The 18730-nt window shown below is 50.7% G+C and overlaps 1 protein-coding gene across 2 annotated transcripts in view; it reads right to left on the reverse strand.

Annotated features, from left to right (window-relative positions):
* Positions 1-18730, reverse strand: part of zgc:136908 — a 30613-nt gene that overhangs the window by 11230 nt on the left and 653 nt on the right. Inside the window, exons 1-10 of one of the 2 annotated variants that reach the window (XM_039772403.1) lie at positions 16585-16603; positions 11386-11497; positions 10572-10744; positions 9748-9890; positions 7406-7536; positions 7069-7200; positions 6775-6877; positions 4150-4283; positions 1408-1543; positions 619-731 (exon numbers count right to left, since the gene is read on the reverse strand). In XM_039772403.1, coding sequence (XP_039628337.1) covers positions 619-731; positions 1408-1543; positions 4150-4283; positions 6775-6877; positions 7069-7200; positions 7406-7536; positions 9748-9890; positions 10572-10738 — 1059 coding nt within the window. In that variant the 5' untranslated portion in view covers positions 10739-10744; positions 11386-11497; positions 16585-16603. Of the gene's footprint in view, positions 1-618; positions 732-1407; positions 1544-4149; positions 4284-6774; positions 6878-7068; positions 7201-7405; positions 7537-9747; positions 9891-10571; positions 10745-11385; positions 11498-16584; positions 16604-18730 lie in introns of those variants that run through there. The other variant, XM_039772402.1, reaches the window with a different exon arrangement.

The raw sequence follows: 18730 nt of genomic DNA on the forward strand, positions 1-18730 counted from the left end.
TGAAGGGGTCTTTCTATTCATAATTCGGTGTGTTTTTAAAGACTCGCGCAGTGCTCACTGATGCAGGATGGCGACTGTTGTCAGCTTTACATCCTTTGTTTTTAGCAATTGTTTTGGCAGGATATGGGGGGGCAGTGAGAAAGACTGAGGACTTAGACCCCCTGTGCCTTGTAGTGGCCACCTAAGGCGCTGCAATGGAAAGGTGGGGTCAGAAAAAGGGGGCAGGGATGGCATATTCAACACTCATTTTTAAAGAAATTATTGTGAGTGCACTGATTGGATTTCTTCTTCACTTTGGTTCTAACGAGAAGTCAAGCAAAATGCCCTCTTAACTTAAATTCTTCATTCAGAATTGATAATAATTGGTAATCGTCAGTCATAATTGATTATGCAGGAGGGGCCTGAGGTGCCCTGAAAGCTGGCATATTGTAACCTTTTTAGTTAAGGGGGCATTTTGCTTGACTTCTCACTACATTCACAATGGCTACCACGGTACAACACCCTAGTACTTCACTGTGGTTGTGCATTTCATCAAATGTTTCTGAAAACAAGACTGACGTCCGCCATTATAATGCGGTCCTGTCCTCTAATCTGGACAAATTCTAACTTCTCACTCACCCTCTCGAGGTCTACGTCATCGGCCAACTTCATGTTCTTGGTGTGAATCTGCAGGATCTCCAGGCGACCTGTCGAGTCCGGGATGCCAATATCGATTTCTCGATCGAAGCGACCTGGAACAAATCAGCTTATGAGGCTGGCACAGGTGGTGGTGGTGCCAGTAGTCCTGGACAGCAGAACACATACAGTGATAGTCTGATCTGACGTCTGCCCCACAGACGGACTGGGACCTGCTGCTCTCTTTTTCATTGGAATTCATTTCACTTCATTGATCCATCAGGTTGATTTTTCACTTTTAGTTTGGTTAAGAGGTCAAATGCATAACAAATGTGAGTCTTCCATCCATCCCTTATCCAACCCGCTATATCCTAACTACAGGGTGACGGGGGTCTGCGGGAGCCAATGCCAGCCAGCACAGACAGGGCGCAAGGCAGGAAACAGACCCCGGGCAGGGCGCCAGCCCACCGCAGCTGTGACTCTTTCAAGAATCAAATACAAGATCACCTTTCTATACAGCAGAACGTTTGTTTGAGAATGAAGGTGACGGTACAACACTTCTTAGCCTTATGAGGGTACTGAAGAACAACGACAGCGATGGCCTACTGCCAGGTCAGCCGCAGTGCCAGTGTTGATAGGGTCAGTGGTCTCCTCTCGTTCAAACAATCCCCACAAAGTATTACAACATGCAAGATCCCAGCCTGGCCTTCACTCCACGCACCTGCCTAGTGTGAGCGTTAAATCAAATGGAACGATGCCTGAAATGTGCCAGCGCACGGCATCACTCCTTACCGAATCTGCGCAGGGCAGGGTCCACGCTGTTAGGTCGGTTGGTGGCTGCCATGACGATGACGTGGGATCGTTGTTTGAGGCCATCCATCAAAGTCAAGAGCTGTGACACGATCCTCCTCTCCACCTCGCCGTGTGTCTGAAGTTGTGAAAAGAAGAGTCAGCTCAGTGAAGCAGCCGGAGGAGACAGAGCGCCGATTCTGAGGGTACAACACCATAAACGTGCAGATGGCATACATGGACACAGGTGAACACAAGACTTCTCTGCACTACTATGTGCGTCAAGCATCAACCGAGCCCCTTTATTAGCTTAAAAAAACAACTAACATCACATTATGACAAAAAAAACAAAATGGCACTCAGAAGCAGTGGATGAGTTTACACGGAAGCTGGCACATACTGTAGACTAGGGGGGCACAAACATAACCAGTGACTGCGAGCGCAGATAGAAGGAGCACTTTAGTGGTCTACAACCGAGTTACAAATGGGCCTTAGTACTGCTGCCTCATCATATCCTATTACTCTCTACCTGGTGTCCCATAACGGCAGGGTGCTGACATCACACACACACTTCTGGGGGGCTACAGTGCCACAGAATATTACAGGATATAACAGGAGACCCCTGACAAGCCAAGGAAGCAACTGGTTATGACGGAAAGCTGGGCCTCGGTGCTGAAGATGACCAGCGGGTACGTCACTGCTCTCCAGGGTACTCTTCTGGTGCTGGCATCACTTCTGGGAATTTGTTTACCTGTAAACACTTTGGCTTCTGGAATTTACTTTATTATGTGAATTTCCCCTTGGGATTAATAAAGTATCTATCTATCTATCTATCTATTTCCTTTGATTACCTTCAGTCCTGACAGTAGCTTGGCACTGCGTGCTTGGCTTTGACATGAACTGCTCGCCCACATTATGTTTCACAGCATCAGACACGGCGACACCTCGGCCCTCCAGCGTCAACGCGAGGGACTTGGTCATTCGGCCCTGTAATTTAATGTCGCTTCACACGCCACAAAACCATGGAGAGCATCGTCAAAGAGTTTCATCTCAATGCCCGACGAGCACTTGGGCTCTCAGACCCCACACATGCCCTGGGAGTGGGCGCCGTCGATACTGGCCAGCCAAATGAATGCAATCAGTGGGCCCTTTCTTGGTTGTGAAGTTTCTGAAGCGGCACACACGGCAGAACGCGTCAACCCAAGAACGTCGAGCGGTCTGAACAACTCACACCACAGGTGAGCAGAAGACAAACGCCTAACCACCTCGTGCATGAGTTAAAAAGGAACGTTAAAATGCGTCTGTCAGGAGAACGGCCATCGACGGAGAAACACAACGCCAAGTGTCCGTTACGAAATGCCTAAGAGCCGTCCGGGTCAGCACAAGACGTTTTCATTTTCTAAATCGCACAACACAATTATTGATCAGCTGCTAAAGCGAGTCGCACTTGCTGAATGGCTCGGCCAGACGTCTTCATCAAAATGCACAGGACGCGTCGTTTTCCAATAAGAAAGTGACAAACACATCGTCTGGTCTGGAGTTGACCTCTCCCAGGGGTCACTGTCAGTTCCCTGTCCCAAATGCGCTAACGGCAGGGCTGTCAGGTCACTCGACTCCTGTGCTTTCTCCACGTCTCGCCGTTAACATCATAAAAACATCGACTTGGGGTTTCAGCTTCTGATGTCCCCACAACACGTTCTGTGCAGACTGGGAAGGTGGCTGTGGGGAGGACGAGCGGACTGGGATGGGAGTCTGTGGACAGGCGCCTACGTTAGACCCCATGATGAATGGGACTCGATATCCGTGGAGGACTTGAAAACAAAGTGGCCATTTGTTAATTGTGAGCTAAACTCCAACTACGAGGACGCGTGGATTACGTTTTATGTGAGGGCCTCAGAAAGGCCTGAAATGTGGCAAGGCCTCTGGCTGATGTGCTCACACACTCACACTCTCCACTGGAAGCTCACGCCTTGGCCACGCCACATTGCCTTCTATATGTCCAGAATATTCTGCTCAACCATTTGTCTGCCATTTTAAAGTGCGCTGCTGAAAAGAGAACCGTTGTACCGTGGGCTTCGGCTAAGAACGGGCACTCGGATTACTCCGCGATGACGAGCGCTCTCTTTTAAGTCACTTTGAAGAAGACACACCTCTGTGATTTGTCATAATCATACTTGTGGCACCCTGTGCCCACTGCGGTCCTCTTACTGTTTGCCACGTGCCGGTGTCTACACTCGTGCGGACAGCAGAAGAACACGTCTGTCTTCCTATTGTTTGTAGAACTCGTCCACTGGCCGTGCTTGTTTTGTCCTGCACCATTCAGCCATCATCCAACCCGCCATATCCTAACTACAGGGTCACGGGGGTCTGCTGGAGCCAACACAGGGCACAAGGCACAGGGCACAAGGCAGGGCACCAGCCCACACCCACTAGGGACAATTTAGGATGGCCAATGCAACTGAGGGAGGAAACGCACGCTGACACGGGGAGAACATGCAAACCCAGACAGGTCTCCTAACTGCGCCACCGCGCTACCCACTGCGCCATCTGGCAAGATTTGAAATACATGTTTCTTCTTTGGTGGCCATTATATTTGAAGTTTAGAGTTCTAGTTCTACTATTTGTATCTAAACTGTTACCTTCAGGTATTATTTATTTCCCTAAAACACTCTCGGTTGTAGCATTTGTACGATTGGATTCCGTTAACAACCTCATGAGTTAAAGGGTCTACAGCAGCAATCCCACCTTTTCTCGCTTCGGGGCGATGGCATCAAGCTCATCGATGAAGATGATGGCCGGAGCATTTTTCTCGGCTTCTTCAAAAGCCTTCCTCAGGTTACTCTCAGACTCGCCCGCCAGTTTGCTCATTATCTCTGGCCCTACAAAGGTCAAAGGGGCGTTAAACAGCAAGCACGGTATGTTGGTATAAAGATGAACGTACCTTCTTCCCCAGTGGTTTCAAGATCAATAATTCAGGCTACAGTAGCGTCAACACAATGTGATAATTACTGTACAACACATCACAATTAGCACTTGAATAAGCATGAAGGCCAATATCAGATGACATATTTCACAAAGAAAACCCGCGCAAGGGAATTGTGTGGTCAGGTGACTTGTGTTCAAATCAGGACAATCTGTTACGACGGCTCACCGCGTCGATGGCCTCACTTCTCTTTATATGTCAGACAGTTCTTGGTTGGGCTGCGTTGGTTCTCCCCGTCTCACGCAGATGGCCCTTACAGTCGACGGCTAATGAAGAGCTTACTGTGCATCAGCAACAGGCAACAGAGAGCGGGTGACATTCACTTACACTAAGGGAGGGCAGGAATGTTTGTTTGATTGGCTCAGCAGCATCAGTTGTGCCAGCCTTGGGGTTTGGGTTACTGCAGAAACACAGCAGTCGTCACCCCTCGCCCGCTCAAGCCCCTAACTTAACCGCCTCCTTCATCAAGTCAGTGCAGAAGACTCCACGGTCAAGGCGAGACCTTTCTGGGTCCTGAAACATCTTCCTTACCCAGCAGCCTCTTGTTTACCGTCTGTGGTGCCCAGGAAACGGACATTTTGTGCACCAACTCTGTTCTATTGGCACTGAGGTGAAAAGGGAGACCGCGGATGACATTAAACTACGCACAAACAATCAGCTGCGAACGTCGTCACTTAGTGCCAGCCAACCCGTCACCACCTTTCCAGTGGGCCCAGCGACTGCCTAGACAGGAGCTCATTCTGCAGAGACCCTCTGGCCCTACCAACTTCAAAATTACGAGCGTCTTTCCTGCTTTTCTTCTTTAATTAGCTCCCTTTTTTCCATTGGGTGGGATTTCGTTTTGTGATACAATTAAAAAGACGAGCAGTTCTGCCTTCCCAGTTGTAATGACTTGCGGTATTTTTGCTAAAGCCTGACAGAAAAACTTCTCCCAGTTTGAAAATGATGTTCGCTTCTGAAGGAAATGATTTTTTTTCTCTATGCAGATCTCTTCTGTATCTTTCTATACCATCACACGTGTGTGCCCAGGGGGCATCTTATAGTGACTGTAACTCCACCTCGAGCCGCAGGCTGGCGCCGTCGCTCCCTCTTTGGCTCTCAGTTCTTTAGAGGAGCTCAGATGTCACTTCCATTCCCAGCAGACGTCACGACTCCCAGGGATACCTGAGACCCGAGCGTCCTTTAGTCACTTTAGACTCGTGTCCGGCCGGCCATCAGTCTGCTGTTCAATGAGGCTCCCACCGTCACGTGTTGCTCTTTTTATTACAATATACGCATATAAAAGTAATCCTATACATATCGACACTCGCACAGTATTTATTATAAAACAGTCACCTAAAACATGGCGCAGGCCGAATGAGGTGCCATTTTGTGTGTTTCCAGTGACTTCTACTGGACGCTGGTCGAGACCCTCGAGCTGCTGTACTGATGGTCTGGTGAAGTCGAACAGAGACAGAGTGCCCTGGCCGTTCTCCAGCAGGTCTATTAAACTAATAAAGAACGCTGAACGACGACTACACTTCACAAGCTACAGGCGCGGCTCCTCCCGAGCAGTGAGCGTTTCAAGTGCCACGTCACCTCCAACACCTTTAATAACCAGGTGTTCAAATTCTGTGTAACTCGGGTCTCCAGAACCAGTCCGGGGACACTGGATGCGTGCAAGCGTTACACACTTCTCTCTATCCAGCGGCAGGAACACTGTCACTTGTCACAATGTCATGCTAAGTGCCCCACCTAACGTCTTCACACTCCTCACTTGCTTTTTAGAATCACCCGACTTTAAAATCGGGCACCACCACAAAGTTTTTGCCACCTGACGAGGTGTCAGTCCGTCGGTCAGTGTCTAACCCGCTCTATCCTAACACAGGGTGACGGGGGTCTGCCGGAGCCGACATAGGGTGCCAGCCCACCACAGGGCACACACACTAGGGACAATTTAGGACCGCCAATGCACCTGACCACGCAGACACGGGGAGAACCCAGAAGTGAGCCCAGGACTCCTTACTGCGAGGAGGCAGCAGCGCCACCCACTGCGCCACCGTGCCGCCCATCTGACAAGGCGTGATAATAATTGCTAATGGTGATCACGTCTGAAGTCGAGATCCACTAACACGGGTAATCCACTGACTAGCTCCTACTGCTTTACTTTATGAATTAGTCCAATATCTCTGGCACAACGTCAGATGAACCCAAATGACCGCAGTAAATGAAAAAGCCGCAATGTCTGATAACTCGGGCCAGTTCGCCTGTGAGTGTGTGTGTCTTCTGCACATCGGCAGGACGCTTTAAGATTCCCTGGCGTACAAGTGACGTGTCCCCATTTAGTCCTGCGAAGGCGTGTGGCTCGACTTTGGCAGCACATGCTCTGACTGCAACGTCTTTCTTACCGTTGATGAGAAAGAAGAAAGCTCCAGTCTCATTGGCCACGGCTCGTGCAACAAGGGTTTTACCTGTCCCAGGTGGGCCGTAAAGTAGAATGCCTCGAGGAGGCTGGACAAAAGTGAAGAAAACAAGGAAATCACACAAGGCCTGCTTATCTGCTGAAGGTTACTTGGGCTTATCATCACAGGACAATAAAACATACAGACTGGACTGTGTGACACCTTCAAACTTTCTTCAAAAAGTCACAGAAGCAAACATCACACGTCCGTCAGAAAGGATTAAAAACAAACACCAAGTACCTTAACACCGATGGCTTTGAACAAAGCAGGGTGCCGAAGGGGAAGCTCCACCATCTCCTTAATCTGAGCCAACTGCTTTCTGCAGCCACCAATATCATCGTAGCCGATGTCATTGAGGCTTTCCTCCTCGTCCTATCGAGTCATTTAAAGGGATAGAAAAGATCGCACATCATTTATATAAGACAGAGACGCACTCATTCTCAAGACTTCACCCAACATTCTCAACGAAGGACGCCGGAGCCTCCTGCTTACTCCCCGGAAAACGGAACAAAAGCGCGTCGTTATGTGTAACAGAAATGGGCGACGCCTGACTAGCGGCAGCTGCCACCCAGAGTACCTCACGCTTGATTGGCTCCCCTTCACAGTGGATGATGGTATCTGGGGCAACAATGCAATGAGGGGTGGGATCGGTCTCGACCACCTTGAACTCCACGGCACGCATGCCCCCTCGAACCAGGAAAATATCACCTGGGGAGAGAGAGAGAGAGAGAGAGAGAGAGAGTACAGCAGGGCATGAGGAATGTGGGAAATGGTGGGATACGGGAAATCAGGAAAAAACAAAACACACGTGTGTCACATGGCCTGCCCTTCAAACGCACGTCCTGTCACCGTTATTGTGATACTGCACACTTGTTGGGAAGGCAACGTTAAGCAAGAAACCAACCAACCATCCAGGATCCAACCCGCTATACCCTAACTGCAGGGTCACGGGGGTCTCCAGGGGCCAACACGGGGTGCCATCTCTTTATCTTGACATAAGCTTACCGTACAGTATGCTACACTTCACTTGCCCATATGTCTTTATGCACTCACATGCCTACGATGTGCCAGCACCAGCGAGTGTGCCAATGTCCGGTGACTCCTTGTGCCTACAAATGATCAGAGCACTTATAAAAACACACTTCGATATCTCTCTCTGCCCCATGAGACATGCTGGCACCCACAGGATCGCAAGATGGCTTGTTACTTTGCTTACGGCCACGCCAGCGTGAACGCGCCCGATCTCGTCTTGATGGATTTTTATTTTAGAGCTTTGATTCGCATCCCACTGAGGAAAGCGAACAACCACTGGCTTGATCTCCACGCCTGGCCAGCTTTCTCAAGACCTGTGCCAACTTGCTGAACTGGGTAGGAGGCCCTCTTGGTGCTTTCTCGTCCCCACACTCAGATGAGCCCATGTGAGTCAGATACGGAGAAACGCAAGCTGGGGTTTGAAACAAAGAGATTGGCATAAAACCCTGCAGTGGGCACATCGTAGAGTAAGACTTGTGAACATGAGGGACACCACCCATGGAAATCCCAAGGTGCCCATCCCATTCTCACAGTCCCGGGTCTTCACTTCTGCTTCAGTGTGGACCCACCCGCCCTCTGAGGGGCTCAGACACCTCGCTGCTCACGCTCCACTATTTCATGAACCCGACTGTGTGCCCTGCCCGGGGTTTGTTTCCTGCCTTGCGCCCTGTGTTGGCTCCAGCAGACCCCCGTGACCCTGTAGTTAGGATGTAGCGGGTTGGGTACTGGATGGACTGTGTGCCATCTAGTGGTTCTGCAAACATCTGCATCACTTTCAAGTCACTGCCTTTCATTTGGCTTTCTGCTAAAATCTGACAACAGGCTAACAGGTGAAGCACGAGTGTGTGTGCCATCTAGTCCTTCAGTGCCATGAATCTGTGCCTCTCTTATATTATATTCTGCCACACATGATATACTGTACCTATCCATCCATCCATCCATCCCTCCATTATCCAACCCGCTACATCCTAACTACAGAGTCACGGGGGTCTGCTGGAGCCAACACAGGGCACAAGGCAGGAAACAAACCCCGGGCAGGGCGCCAGCCCACCGCAGGGTATCAATTATACTGTAGACGTTTACCTTTACAATTGTGGAGCGATTCCCTGATCTACGGCGGGCAGCCAGCAACTTTTAATTTGTTATGCAGGCTGACCTGTGAGACGTTACAGAAATGGACAACTGCACCAAGTTTAGCTAACGTCAAGTGAATGCGCCTCATTAAAATTGTGCCTGTCGGTGTCCATCCGCTTGCTACGTCCCTGTCATTCCAACAGATGGCGCATCGCAAACCCTAACACTACTTCTACAAATCCCATAGCGGTGCACTGACGTCTATGTCGATTATTTTGATTTCACCCCGCCTCAGATGGGTGGCACAGCTTATGAAATCTGTTTATGAAGGGGAAAGCAGAAAGTCTATAAAGGGAACTAAATATGAAATGCTAAGCCCTCTCAAACAAACGCGCAATCCTGATCCTTTTTCAGAAACACAAGCTCTACGTTGAAAGTGTGCCTTCTGCGTCAGACTGACATCCTCCCTCTCCCTACTCCCGTGTGCCTCCTGCAGGGCCTCCAAGTTTCTCCCACAATCCTCAGCGATGCCTGCTAACTCTGAAGTGTGATCCTGTAAGGCCTACGACGGACTGCTGCTCTCTTCAAAGACGGCTCCTATTGCTGTGCCACCCTGCGGTCACCACAAAGAGGAGACAAATGGGTGACTGGCGGCATTTAGTGTAAAAAACAATGTTGGGCTGCCTTTCAGTGTCATCCTGGTGACCTCACTTCTAATGTTCAGGATGCTCGTCTCTAGGTGGAGTCGCCCATGAGAGTCTCGAACTAAATAAAAGTGAAACAGTGTCTCCTCACAGGGCCCTTGGCACTTACCCTTGTGCACCGGTCTGTAGGCCTCTAGGAAGTACGGCTTCAGGAACACGTCAAACAGATTGCCAGTCAGCCCCTCAATGGAGTCGTCGATGGGTAACACGTGAATCCTTTTCCCATATTTGACATCTGGACATGGCTGGATACTGCAGAAATAAAAGGCAAGACGATAACGAAGTCCGCCAGGAAGGGAGCCGCGCCACGGTGGACTCGTCACTTGAGCAGAACACTTTGAAGAGAGCCGAGCTTTATATAGAGGGCGTAATGAAACTCAAAGGTAACTCATCATCGTCACCACCATCATCATCATCATCATCACTCTCTGGGAGGGACCGAATCAAAGCAGACGCCTCACTACACGGCATGGCGGTGTCTTGGGAGTTCAATCAAGTCTGAAGTTGGGAGAGGCAGTCTGAGATTTCAAAAAGGCGTCTTGTTCCTGCCAAACACTCCAAAGTCATTTATACGGCGATAAGCTGCGGCTTGGCCGAAACCGAAACGCCAGGCACACGAGTGAAGCTTTCTTGTTGTGTTTACGTCATTAAAACTGGCAAAGGAGCAGGAGCCACGACTACCCCGCACAAGACGAGCAAACGGCCCGGTCGGTAAATGGAGTGTACTGACCTGACAAACTCCTAAACTGGCCTGATGACATAATGACGCACGACGTTCACGTCACACCATGCTGGACGCGCCACGCACAGGCTCTTCAGCTATGAGCGATGCCTCACGTCTACCCGCTTGACGTGACAGGAGGATTCAGGCTAAACTTTACAATGAAGGGCTCGGCGTGGCTGAACGACGTCAGAAACGCGCGCCTTTCTTACCTGATCACGTCACCCAGCCGCACACGCAGATTGTTTCGTGTCACGCGGTTCATCCGCACTCTCTCCTCCACGCAGGTGTCATCCGTGAGGACGATGCACACTGTCTGGCGGCGCTTCTTCCCCTTGAGCAGCACTGTGTCCCCACGAAACATCTGTAGCTCCTCCATCTTACTCTGTGACAAAAAGACAAGCCGGCAGACATGAAGCCTAAACACAGGTGGCAGCGCCAGTCACTCATTCATTTGGACAATCGGACATTTGGCAGCCGCCTTTATCGGGAGCGAGGCTGCTGATTTTATTATCTATCGCGCACTGGCGTTTCATTTGAACACACAGATTCTTATTTAACAGACCAATTCAGAGCACACGCGCACTGGAGGTGGCCCAGCACTTACCCACCACCATTACATTAGTGGTGTGCTTTCCAGTTTACGGTGGGTAATGCATTTGATTACAGGAAACACAAGTCAATGCCAAGTTTCCCAAAAGCCTCGAGTGAGGCTGAGCTCATCCGAATTAATAAAGTATCTATCTAAAGTGCAGCCAACCTTGAAGTGACGATACAAATGATTTTGGGGCCACCTGCAAGTCTGGCTTTGAACAGCAACACTGAAACGCTCAACAAGATGGCACACCAGCGTGCCCCCTTCTGCGCCCGCCAGTCGGACTGAGACTAAAGCTGATGAAGCCTTCAGAAGGTGGTCGTGTATTTCTGGACTGGTCATGACGTTAAGGTTCGGATGAGAAATGTCCAGCCTGTGTTATCAATGGGGACGCTTACTGACCTCGCAGCCGTCACGCCCGCCGCCCTCACCTGAGACAGGCAGATGATGCTGTTGTCCTCATTGAGGGCCTCGTCCACGATGAGTCGGTTTGGCCGGTGCTTCTGTTTCAGGATCGCCGTGGAGTAATCCTCATCCTTCGATCTGAAGAGAGGCAGATGTGCACAAACATGAGACGCGTGTGCCCCGCGGTGCCCATCGCTAACCTGCACCAACACACTCAGACCTGAGATTAGTGCGACCGACGCCATTCACCACGACATGAACTTCATTGCCAATGTTTTCTCGCTATCTGCCCCCCAGACCGGCAGCCTACCTTCCAAGAGCGAGGACAAAGCTGCCTGGCACCTGACCTGCCAGGGTCGTATGTGGTGCCTTTGAAGTGACCGTCAGGTCTGTGTCGTCCACTCTCTTTCATTTTCATCTCAATAATATCTCTTTATGACAGCCCCCCCAGCGCGAAGAAGGGCAGTGTCTTCATCAGGGACCCCACTGTGAGCCAGCAGCCCTGATTTATGCCCCCATACTCTACAAGAGAGGTGCCATATTGTCCCTTATGGTGCCCACCATTTTGTGTCGGCCGCGGCTACACATACTGTATGTTGATCGCTGGCCACGTAACACCCACGTCACATGACACGCTGTTTACGATGGTGTGGCAGCAGGGTGCGCTCATGCCAGCCAGCGACCCACTCTTTCAATCACTTGATTGTTTTCTTATCACTTGTAATCTTTTTTATTCATTTCGCTCCAGAAGGTGAGTTTTGTTATCTCCTGTTACGACGTCCACGCCAACAGAACTCAAAACGGGCCTGAAACTCCACAGCAACATCGGGTCAGTTCAGTGGCACAGGGCATCGAAGCAGCTCGGTTGGCAACCACCCCCCAGGCAGACACACGGGGTCCAGTCCCACCCTCCTCTGCCGTAGCCAGGTGTTTATCGTGGGCATCCCCTTGGCCTGGTCCACAACAATGAGCCGGATCACCCTCGGGTAATCGCGCCACGTGGCCATAGTGCAGGTCATGTGCCTCATTTGGGACTCGCAACACAAAGTCACACCAGAGGGGGACCCCAGGACCCTCTGAAGGACTCGGGACCCCTCTGACACTCCCGAACAAGCCTGAACGCTACAGGTGGGCTCAAAGGAAGGGTCGAAACTACAAATCTTAAAGAGCGAGTCAGGAACGGCATAAAACCCAAAGCTGAAGAAAAGGAAAACGACTTTCGGTCACAATAACAAAGTTTATTCTCAAAATTTAAAAACAATAAAAAGCTTTCAAAAGAGAAGCACAAAAAACTAAACGTCGCCTCGAAGGAGCAACTCGGGATCGAACCAAATCCAAAATCAAAAAGCCAATCTGATCTGCTGAAGCGTCAAGCGCCTCCTGGTGTCGCCTCTTGCTGGATTTCATGCTAAGCTCTCCGAACGCCGTGACCTCCCACTGTTTACTGTCAAGGACCCCCACCTCTGCCTCATCGACACCCCTGTGCTCTGTACTTTCCGGTGACCTCCTTTGCTTACTGGGAATGTCCCCATTCTCGGCCCTTTGACCAGTCGCCTCACAGTCTCGTCTCTTCTCTCGTCCCTGTAACCCCCCCAGTCGTCACTCCAGCAGAGACCCTTCTCTTTGGGCACCGCTGGCACAAAGTCAGCCCAGGCCTCCTGCTGGAAATGCCGATCCTGTACTTTGAAAAACGTCCCTTTTTTAAACCTCGCGTTGCTCGAGTGACTTGCTACGAGAATTCAACAGTGCAGCCTGGGCCATCTGGGGTCACCTGGATGGTGACTGTGACGGAATGAGAGCGACTACAAGTAAGAATTCTGAAACTTGGAATAGAAAGGTGCAGCTCAGGGGGTCCCAGATCTGAATTTGAAGGTTCGGGGTCTCCTCAACGTCTTATTCATGCAGACTCCGGCTTTGGCTATTATAACAGCTGAAAAAGTACCAATGATTGCTGTCACGGTGTGTGCGTCTGCAAGGTGTGTGCGTCTGCAAGGTGTGTGCATTCTGAGCAAGACTCACTTTTTACATTTTCATTCAGTTGCTTTTTATCATTTATTACCTTTGTGACGGTTTCTTTTTAACATTTCGGTAAAGCACTTGTGGCTCAATGTTTTGTGTGAAACTGCACTGAATAAACGAAAGCCGCTGTACGAGTTAAGTTAGTTAGAAGAGCGTCAGGAGGGACTTGTGACAGACGGGTGTCAGCGAGAGTGACAGGGAAGGTCTACAGGACAGTAGTGAGACCAGCTGTGTCATATGGGCTGGAGACGGTGGCACAGGACACTGAGCTGCAGGTGGCAGAGGTGACTGTGCAGAGGGTGCAGACCTACAAATACCTGGGAGTGCAGCTGGATGATAAACTGGACTGGACGGTCAACACTGATGGTCTGTGCAAGAGAGGACAGAGACGACTAGACTGACTTAGAAGGCTGGCGTCCTTCAACATCTGCAATAAGACTCGGCAGATGTTCTATCAGACGGTTGTGGCGCGCGCCCTCTTCTACGCGGTGGTGTGCTGGGCAGGCAGCATAAAGATGAGGGACAAACTGGTGAGGAAGGCAGGCAGGTTCTACTGTAGGCACAGAACTGGACAGTCTGACATCTGTGGCAGAGCGACGGGCGCTGAGCAGACTGACATCTGTGGCAGAGCGACGGGCGCTGAGCAGGCTGACATCTGTGGCAGAGCGACGGGCGCTGAGCAGGCTGACATCTGTGGCAGAGCGACGGGCGCTGAGCAGGCTCCTGCCAATCATGGAGAATCCACTGCATCTACTGAACAGGATCATCTCCAGACAGAGGAGCAGCTTCAGTGACAGACAGACTGAGGAGACCCCACACTATGCGACTCGGGGGGGTAAACGTTAACATTATACAAAGCTATTGTCTGTTATACCTGCATTGTTATCACTCTGATATTTAATATTGTTATTATCAGTGTGCTGCTGCTGGAGTGTGGGAATTTATAAAGTATCTATCTATCTATCTATCTGTTATATAGTGCCTTTCATCTATCTATCTATTATATAGTGCCTTTCTATCTATCTATCTATCTGTCTATCTATCATTTAGCGCCTTTCACTCTATCTATCTATCTGTCCATCTAAAGACATGAAGATTGGCATTGGGGGTGACGAGGACAGACAGACAGATTAGAAATGAGGACATTAGAGGCTCAGCTCAGAGTCAGAGAGGCGAGATGGCGTTGGTTTGGAGAGATGCTGGGTATACTGGGAGAAGGGTGCTAAGGATAGAGCTGCCAGGGAAGAGGAGAAGAGGAAGGCCTAAGAGAAGGTTTATGGATGTAGTGAGAGAGGACATGCTGGGGGTGACAGAGCGAGATGACGAGGACAGAAACATATGGAAGAAGATGATCCACTGTGGTGACCCCCTAACAGGAGTAGCTGAAAGAAGAAGAGGAAGAAGAAGAAGAAGGGGAGGCTCCTACAGCCCCCATAAGTTGAACTGAATTGGTATTTTCTAATCACAGTACAATCTTTCTTAACCAGCCATCTTGGGACTGGACCCATGGCCGGTTGCCATTTTGGCTGGTTGCCATTTTGGCCGGTTAATCCGACACATACCTATTGTGATGAAGAAAAATATTTCTAAGGTAGGTACTGTACCTCTTCGACGTCACTGAAGAAACCATATCCACGATTTCGCAGACGGTACAACGACTGGACAGTGTGGTGTGGTGGGTCCACAGCTCAGGTCAAAAAGGCCACTTTTTAAATAAATGATCGCCACACTTGCGGCTTAGCGAGTGTGTGTGGCCAATCAGTTCCCAGGGAATTGACGATGCGGGTGATCCTAGCTTAAGTTCACAGGTGAGGAGTCGCCCGTATCCGTAATTGTTCCCGGGAACTGCTAACTGCCACATCTGATCCACGTCCCCGTGATAAACAGAAGAGCGAGGCGGCCAGGGGGGATAACAGGAAAGAACGGGAGGTTAATGGAGAAGGAAGCAGGAAGAGGAACGGCGGTGCAGGAGAGCGAGCGAGCGAGCGAGCAGATTCGATGGAGCAATGGAGCCCCTGCAGAGGAGCGTTTGGCCGACACTCGGTGGGGCTGAAGAAAGCGGTCACTCCAGCTGAGCGATCACAGAGCCGGAGTGACCCGTACTGAAGACGACTGGAGGCTTTGGCCTGGTTTAGGACCCAAGTCTCGGTCCGGACGGAGCTCGAGGTCAGCAGGCAGCGGCACCCGCTGGTAGGGCGACGCTGCACTTGATTTTATTTGAACACCGTTTTGTTGTTTGCTGGTTTTCAAAGACCTCTCACCTTCTGGGAAGGAAGGAAGTGCATAAACATAACATAAAGAAAAGCTCAGGGTTAAAAGCAAAAATATTTCTTTTCTTTGAACAGGCCAGTTAAGAGGGACTGTACTGCGCTGGCAGCCGCTCTGACTACAGAGTATACCCAGTCTGTGAGCAGCCTTGCCAGGCGTGTGGCGTTGAGGGCACACGGTTTGAAACAGCGCCTCGTGTGCCTCGAGTAACAAGAAAGACGACGCGCGTTACTGAATGTGCAGCGCCGTACGTTTAAAGTGGGCAGAAGAAGAAGTCTAAAAACAACTACAGTTTGACAAGAGAAGCTCGTTGAAGAAGAATTTGAATTTGAATTCTCTGTAACTCTTCTCACAAGTCAAAGCGCTCAGCAATGGCAGGCTACGGGCCCAACAGAGCAGAGTCCCTTTTGGCATTTACGCGATTCGACCCAACAGCCTTCCGATTGGCAGCGCCAGAGCAGACATTTCTTCCAATTGCTTGCCTTCAGTTCTCGTGCGGACTCTGCTTTGAATTTTCACTAAATCCTTTAAGACCAACTTTTGAACGGAGGGCACCCTAACCCTTACACAGCTGCTTTTGCTGCCGTCCTCTTTATGCCACATCGCCTCCCTGTCATGCCCACTTGATGCCGGACCCCGGGGCCCATCCACACCCCTGGACTGCCCAGCACTAACGTCGCAGATGGCAGCTCTATGGACGTGGCCGCCACCTGTTTGTAAGCTGTTAATGCTGAGCGGCTGCCTGTTCAGCTCGGCTTCCTTTCCACGTAAACAGCAGGATTATTCCAGAGACCGGAAAATGAGAAGCGGCAGGGACGTGCGCTGCTCTCACTCTGACTACCGAAGACGCTTGTTCCAATTCGCCGGGCAGCCCCAAAGCCTCTGCCACTAGCGCCACAGGCAAAACGAGACTCGACTGTAGGCCGAGGTGTCCTTACTGTTGGCGGTGGGCGATGTCACAAAGGACGTCTGAACGTCTAAGAGATGACAGAGAGATGGCCCGAACGTTTAGTACTGCATGTCACCGCACAGTTGAGCTTCACTCTCAGCACAGCCTCCCTAAAGTTAAACGTCACGTCACGGGACTGTAAACTCGCGAGGTAGTCCCAAATGTCTCGTGTCTCGCCTCGAACGCAAACGAAACAACTCCAGACTGTGTAACCCGAGGATGGGCAGGATTAGAAAAAGTAAGGCTAAAGGTTCAGAGCCGCAGCTGTCCTTGAGATACTCCGCAAGTGTGCCAGGCACCGATTGCCACACTCAGCGAGGTTTGAAAATGTGTCTGGGTCCTAAAAAAGACTCGCCTGCGCTGGGCCAAAATTCCTCCTGACGTCGTCCACCACGGCAGGAGCTCAAATGCTCGGCTCTTGGCCCAGCGACGCCAGGCTGATATTTCTGGCAAACTTTCCCCTTCGGCCCTGTTTGAATTGAAGTCTGGGATTTGGAGCAAGAGAAGGAAAACTATATTATTAAATGAACCCCCAGCCTTACTCTTTAAGGTCACGGGAACTTCTGATGCATCCCATAAGCCACTGCTGGGACACGTGACTCTGTTACGAGGACTAGAGGCATTTCTAGTGGTCAGTGAGCCTGGCACCGCGTGGCACTTCCTGCTCGAGAACAGGGAGAAAGTGCAGCTGGCATACTGAGGAATCAAACCAGGGCTCAGTTCAGCTGCGCCAACACGTCACCCTCTTCGACACAAGACTAAAAAAAGACAACAACTACTAAAACACAAAACTGACAGACGTCTGCCTTGCGACTTGTTGTGCGTAACAAACAGAGAAATGACAATTCTATCCAATAAACACGGGCCGGGTGCGTTTAAAACCCAATCTCGCCTGAATGATTCTCGAACTTGGCAAAACGGTTTGCAGTGCTGGGCATCTTATTTTTGTAACTGGACTTGTAATGGGGCTGATTCTGGGGGCATCTTATTTTTGTAACTGGACTTGTAATGGGGCTGACTCTGGGAGACCCCACATCACTCCACAGTATCGCGTCCCTGAGCACCGAGTCCTGAATGCACGCACTGTAAAGACTTCACGCAGGCGGCACCGCGGACAGCACTTTGAGTTGTCAGAAGACAGAAATGTAAAGAAATGCTGTTATTAGCCTCCTTTCTGCCCGCTTGTACCGCTTCTGAAATGGACAGGGTGGTACGAAAAGAAACCCCCATCTCGTGTTCTCTCGTCACCAGCATGGGCAGAACTGCAGTGTCTTATTACTCAGATGATGCCGCCGTCCATGCCCGCTCACAACGTCTGAGACACAATTGGCTCCATTTCTTGGCACTCAGGCGGGTGAAGTTACCTGCTCGGGGCCACACAGAGTTGGTAGTGAGGTCTGAACCCAACCCATCCAAACCCTTCACCAGTGCCCCGCACTGCCAGTTTAGAAAACAGGTCAATCTGACCCATTAATGGCAGCAGGTTGCCCCCCCACTACCTACCACAGTATTTGGTCCCTTGGTTTTTTTTTTTTTTTTATTTGATACCCTCTAGGGCGGCACGGTGGCACAGTGGGGGGGCACAGAACCCGTCTGGGTTCGCTTCCTGGGTCCTCCCGGTGTGGAGTTTGCATGTTCTCCCCGTGTCTGCGTGGGTTTCCTGCCACAGTCCAAAGACATGCAGGTCAGGTGACTTGGCGATCCTAAATTGTCCCCAATGTGTGCTTGGTGTGTGCGTGTTTGCCCTGCGGTGGGCTGGCACCCTGCCTTGCGCTCTGTGTTGGCTGGGATTGGCTCCAGCAGACCCCCGTGACCCTGTAGTTCGGATATAGCGGGTTGGATGATGGATGGAATCCCTGAGGGGTAGCTGTCTTTTCACGGGACCTTTGGGGGTCAGTGCACAAGGTCAGCCATTGATGGTTAAAGGCCTTCCTGAAGGGCCCAATGGGCAGGCCAGGTCCTTAGCCTCAGAGCTACCACTCCGTGTGTGCGTGTCGAGTGTTTGTGTGGACTTCACCCTCAATGAGTTTCCACCTGTGTGTTCACATGTGTAACACTTTAAACGTGAAGTGCCACAAACCTGCCCAAAGCCCCAGTCTGCCCAGGGCCTTGTCCAATGTGCCACTCCAGCTCGT

The sequence above is a fragment of the Polypterus senegalus genome, chromosome 12 (genome assembly GCF_016835505.1).
Source record: "Polypterus senegalus isolate Bchr_013 chromosome 12, ASM1683550v1, whole genome shotgun sequence".
Classification (NCBI taxonomy): Eukaryota; Metazoa; Chordata; class Cladistia; order Polypteriformes; family Polypteridae; genus Polypterus; species Polypterus senegalus.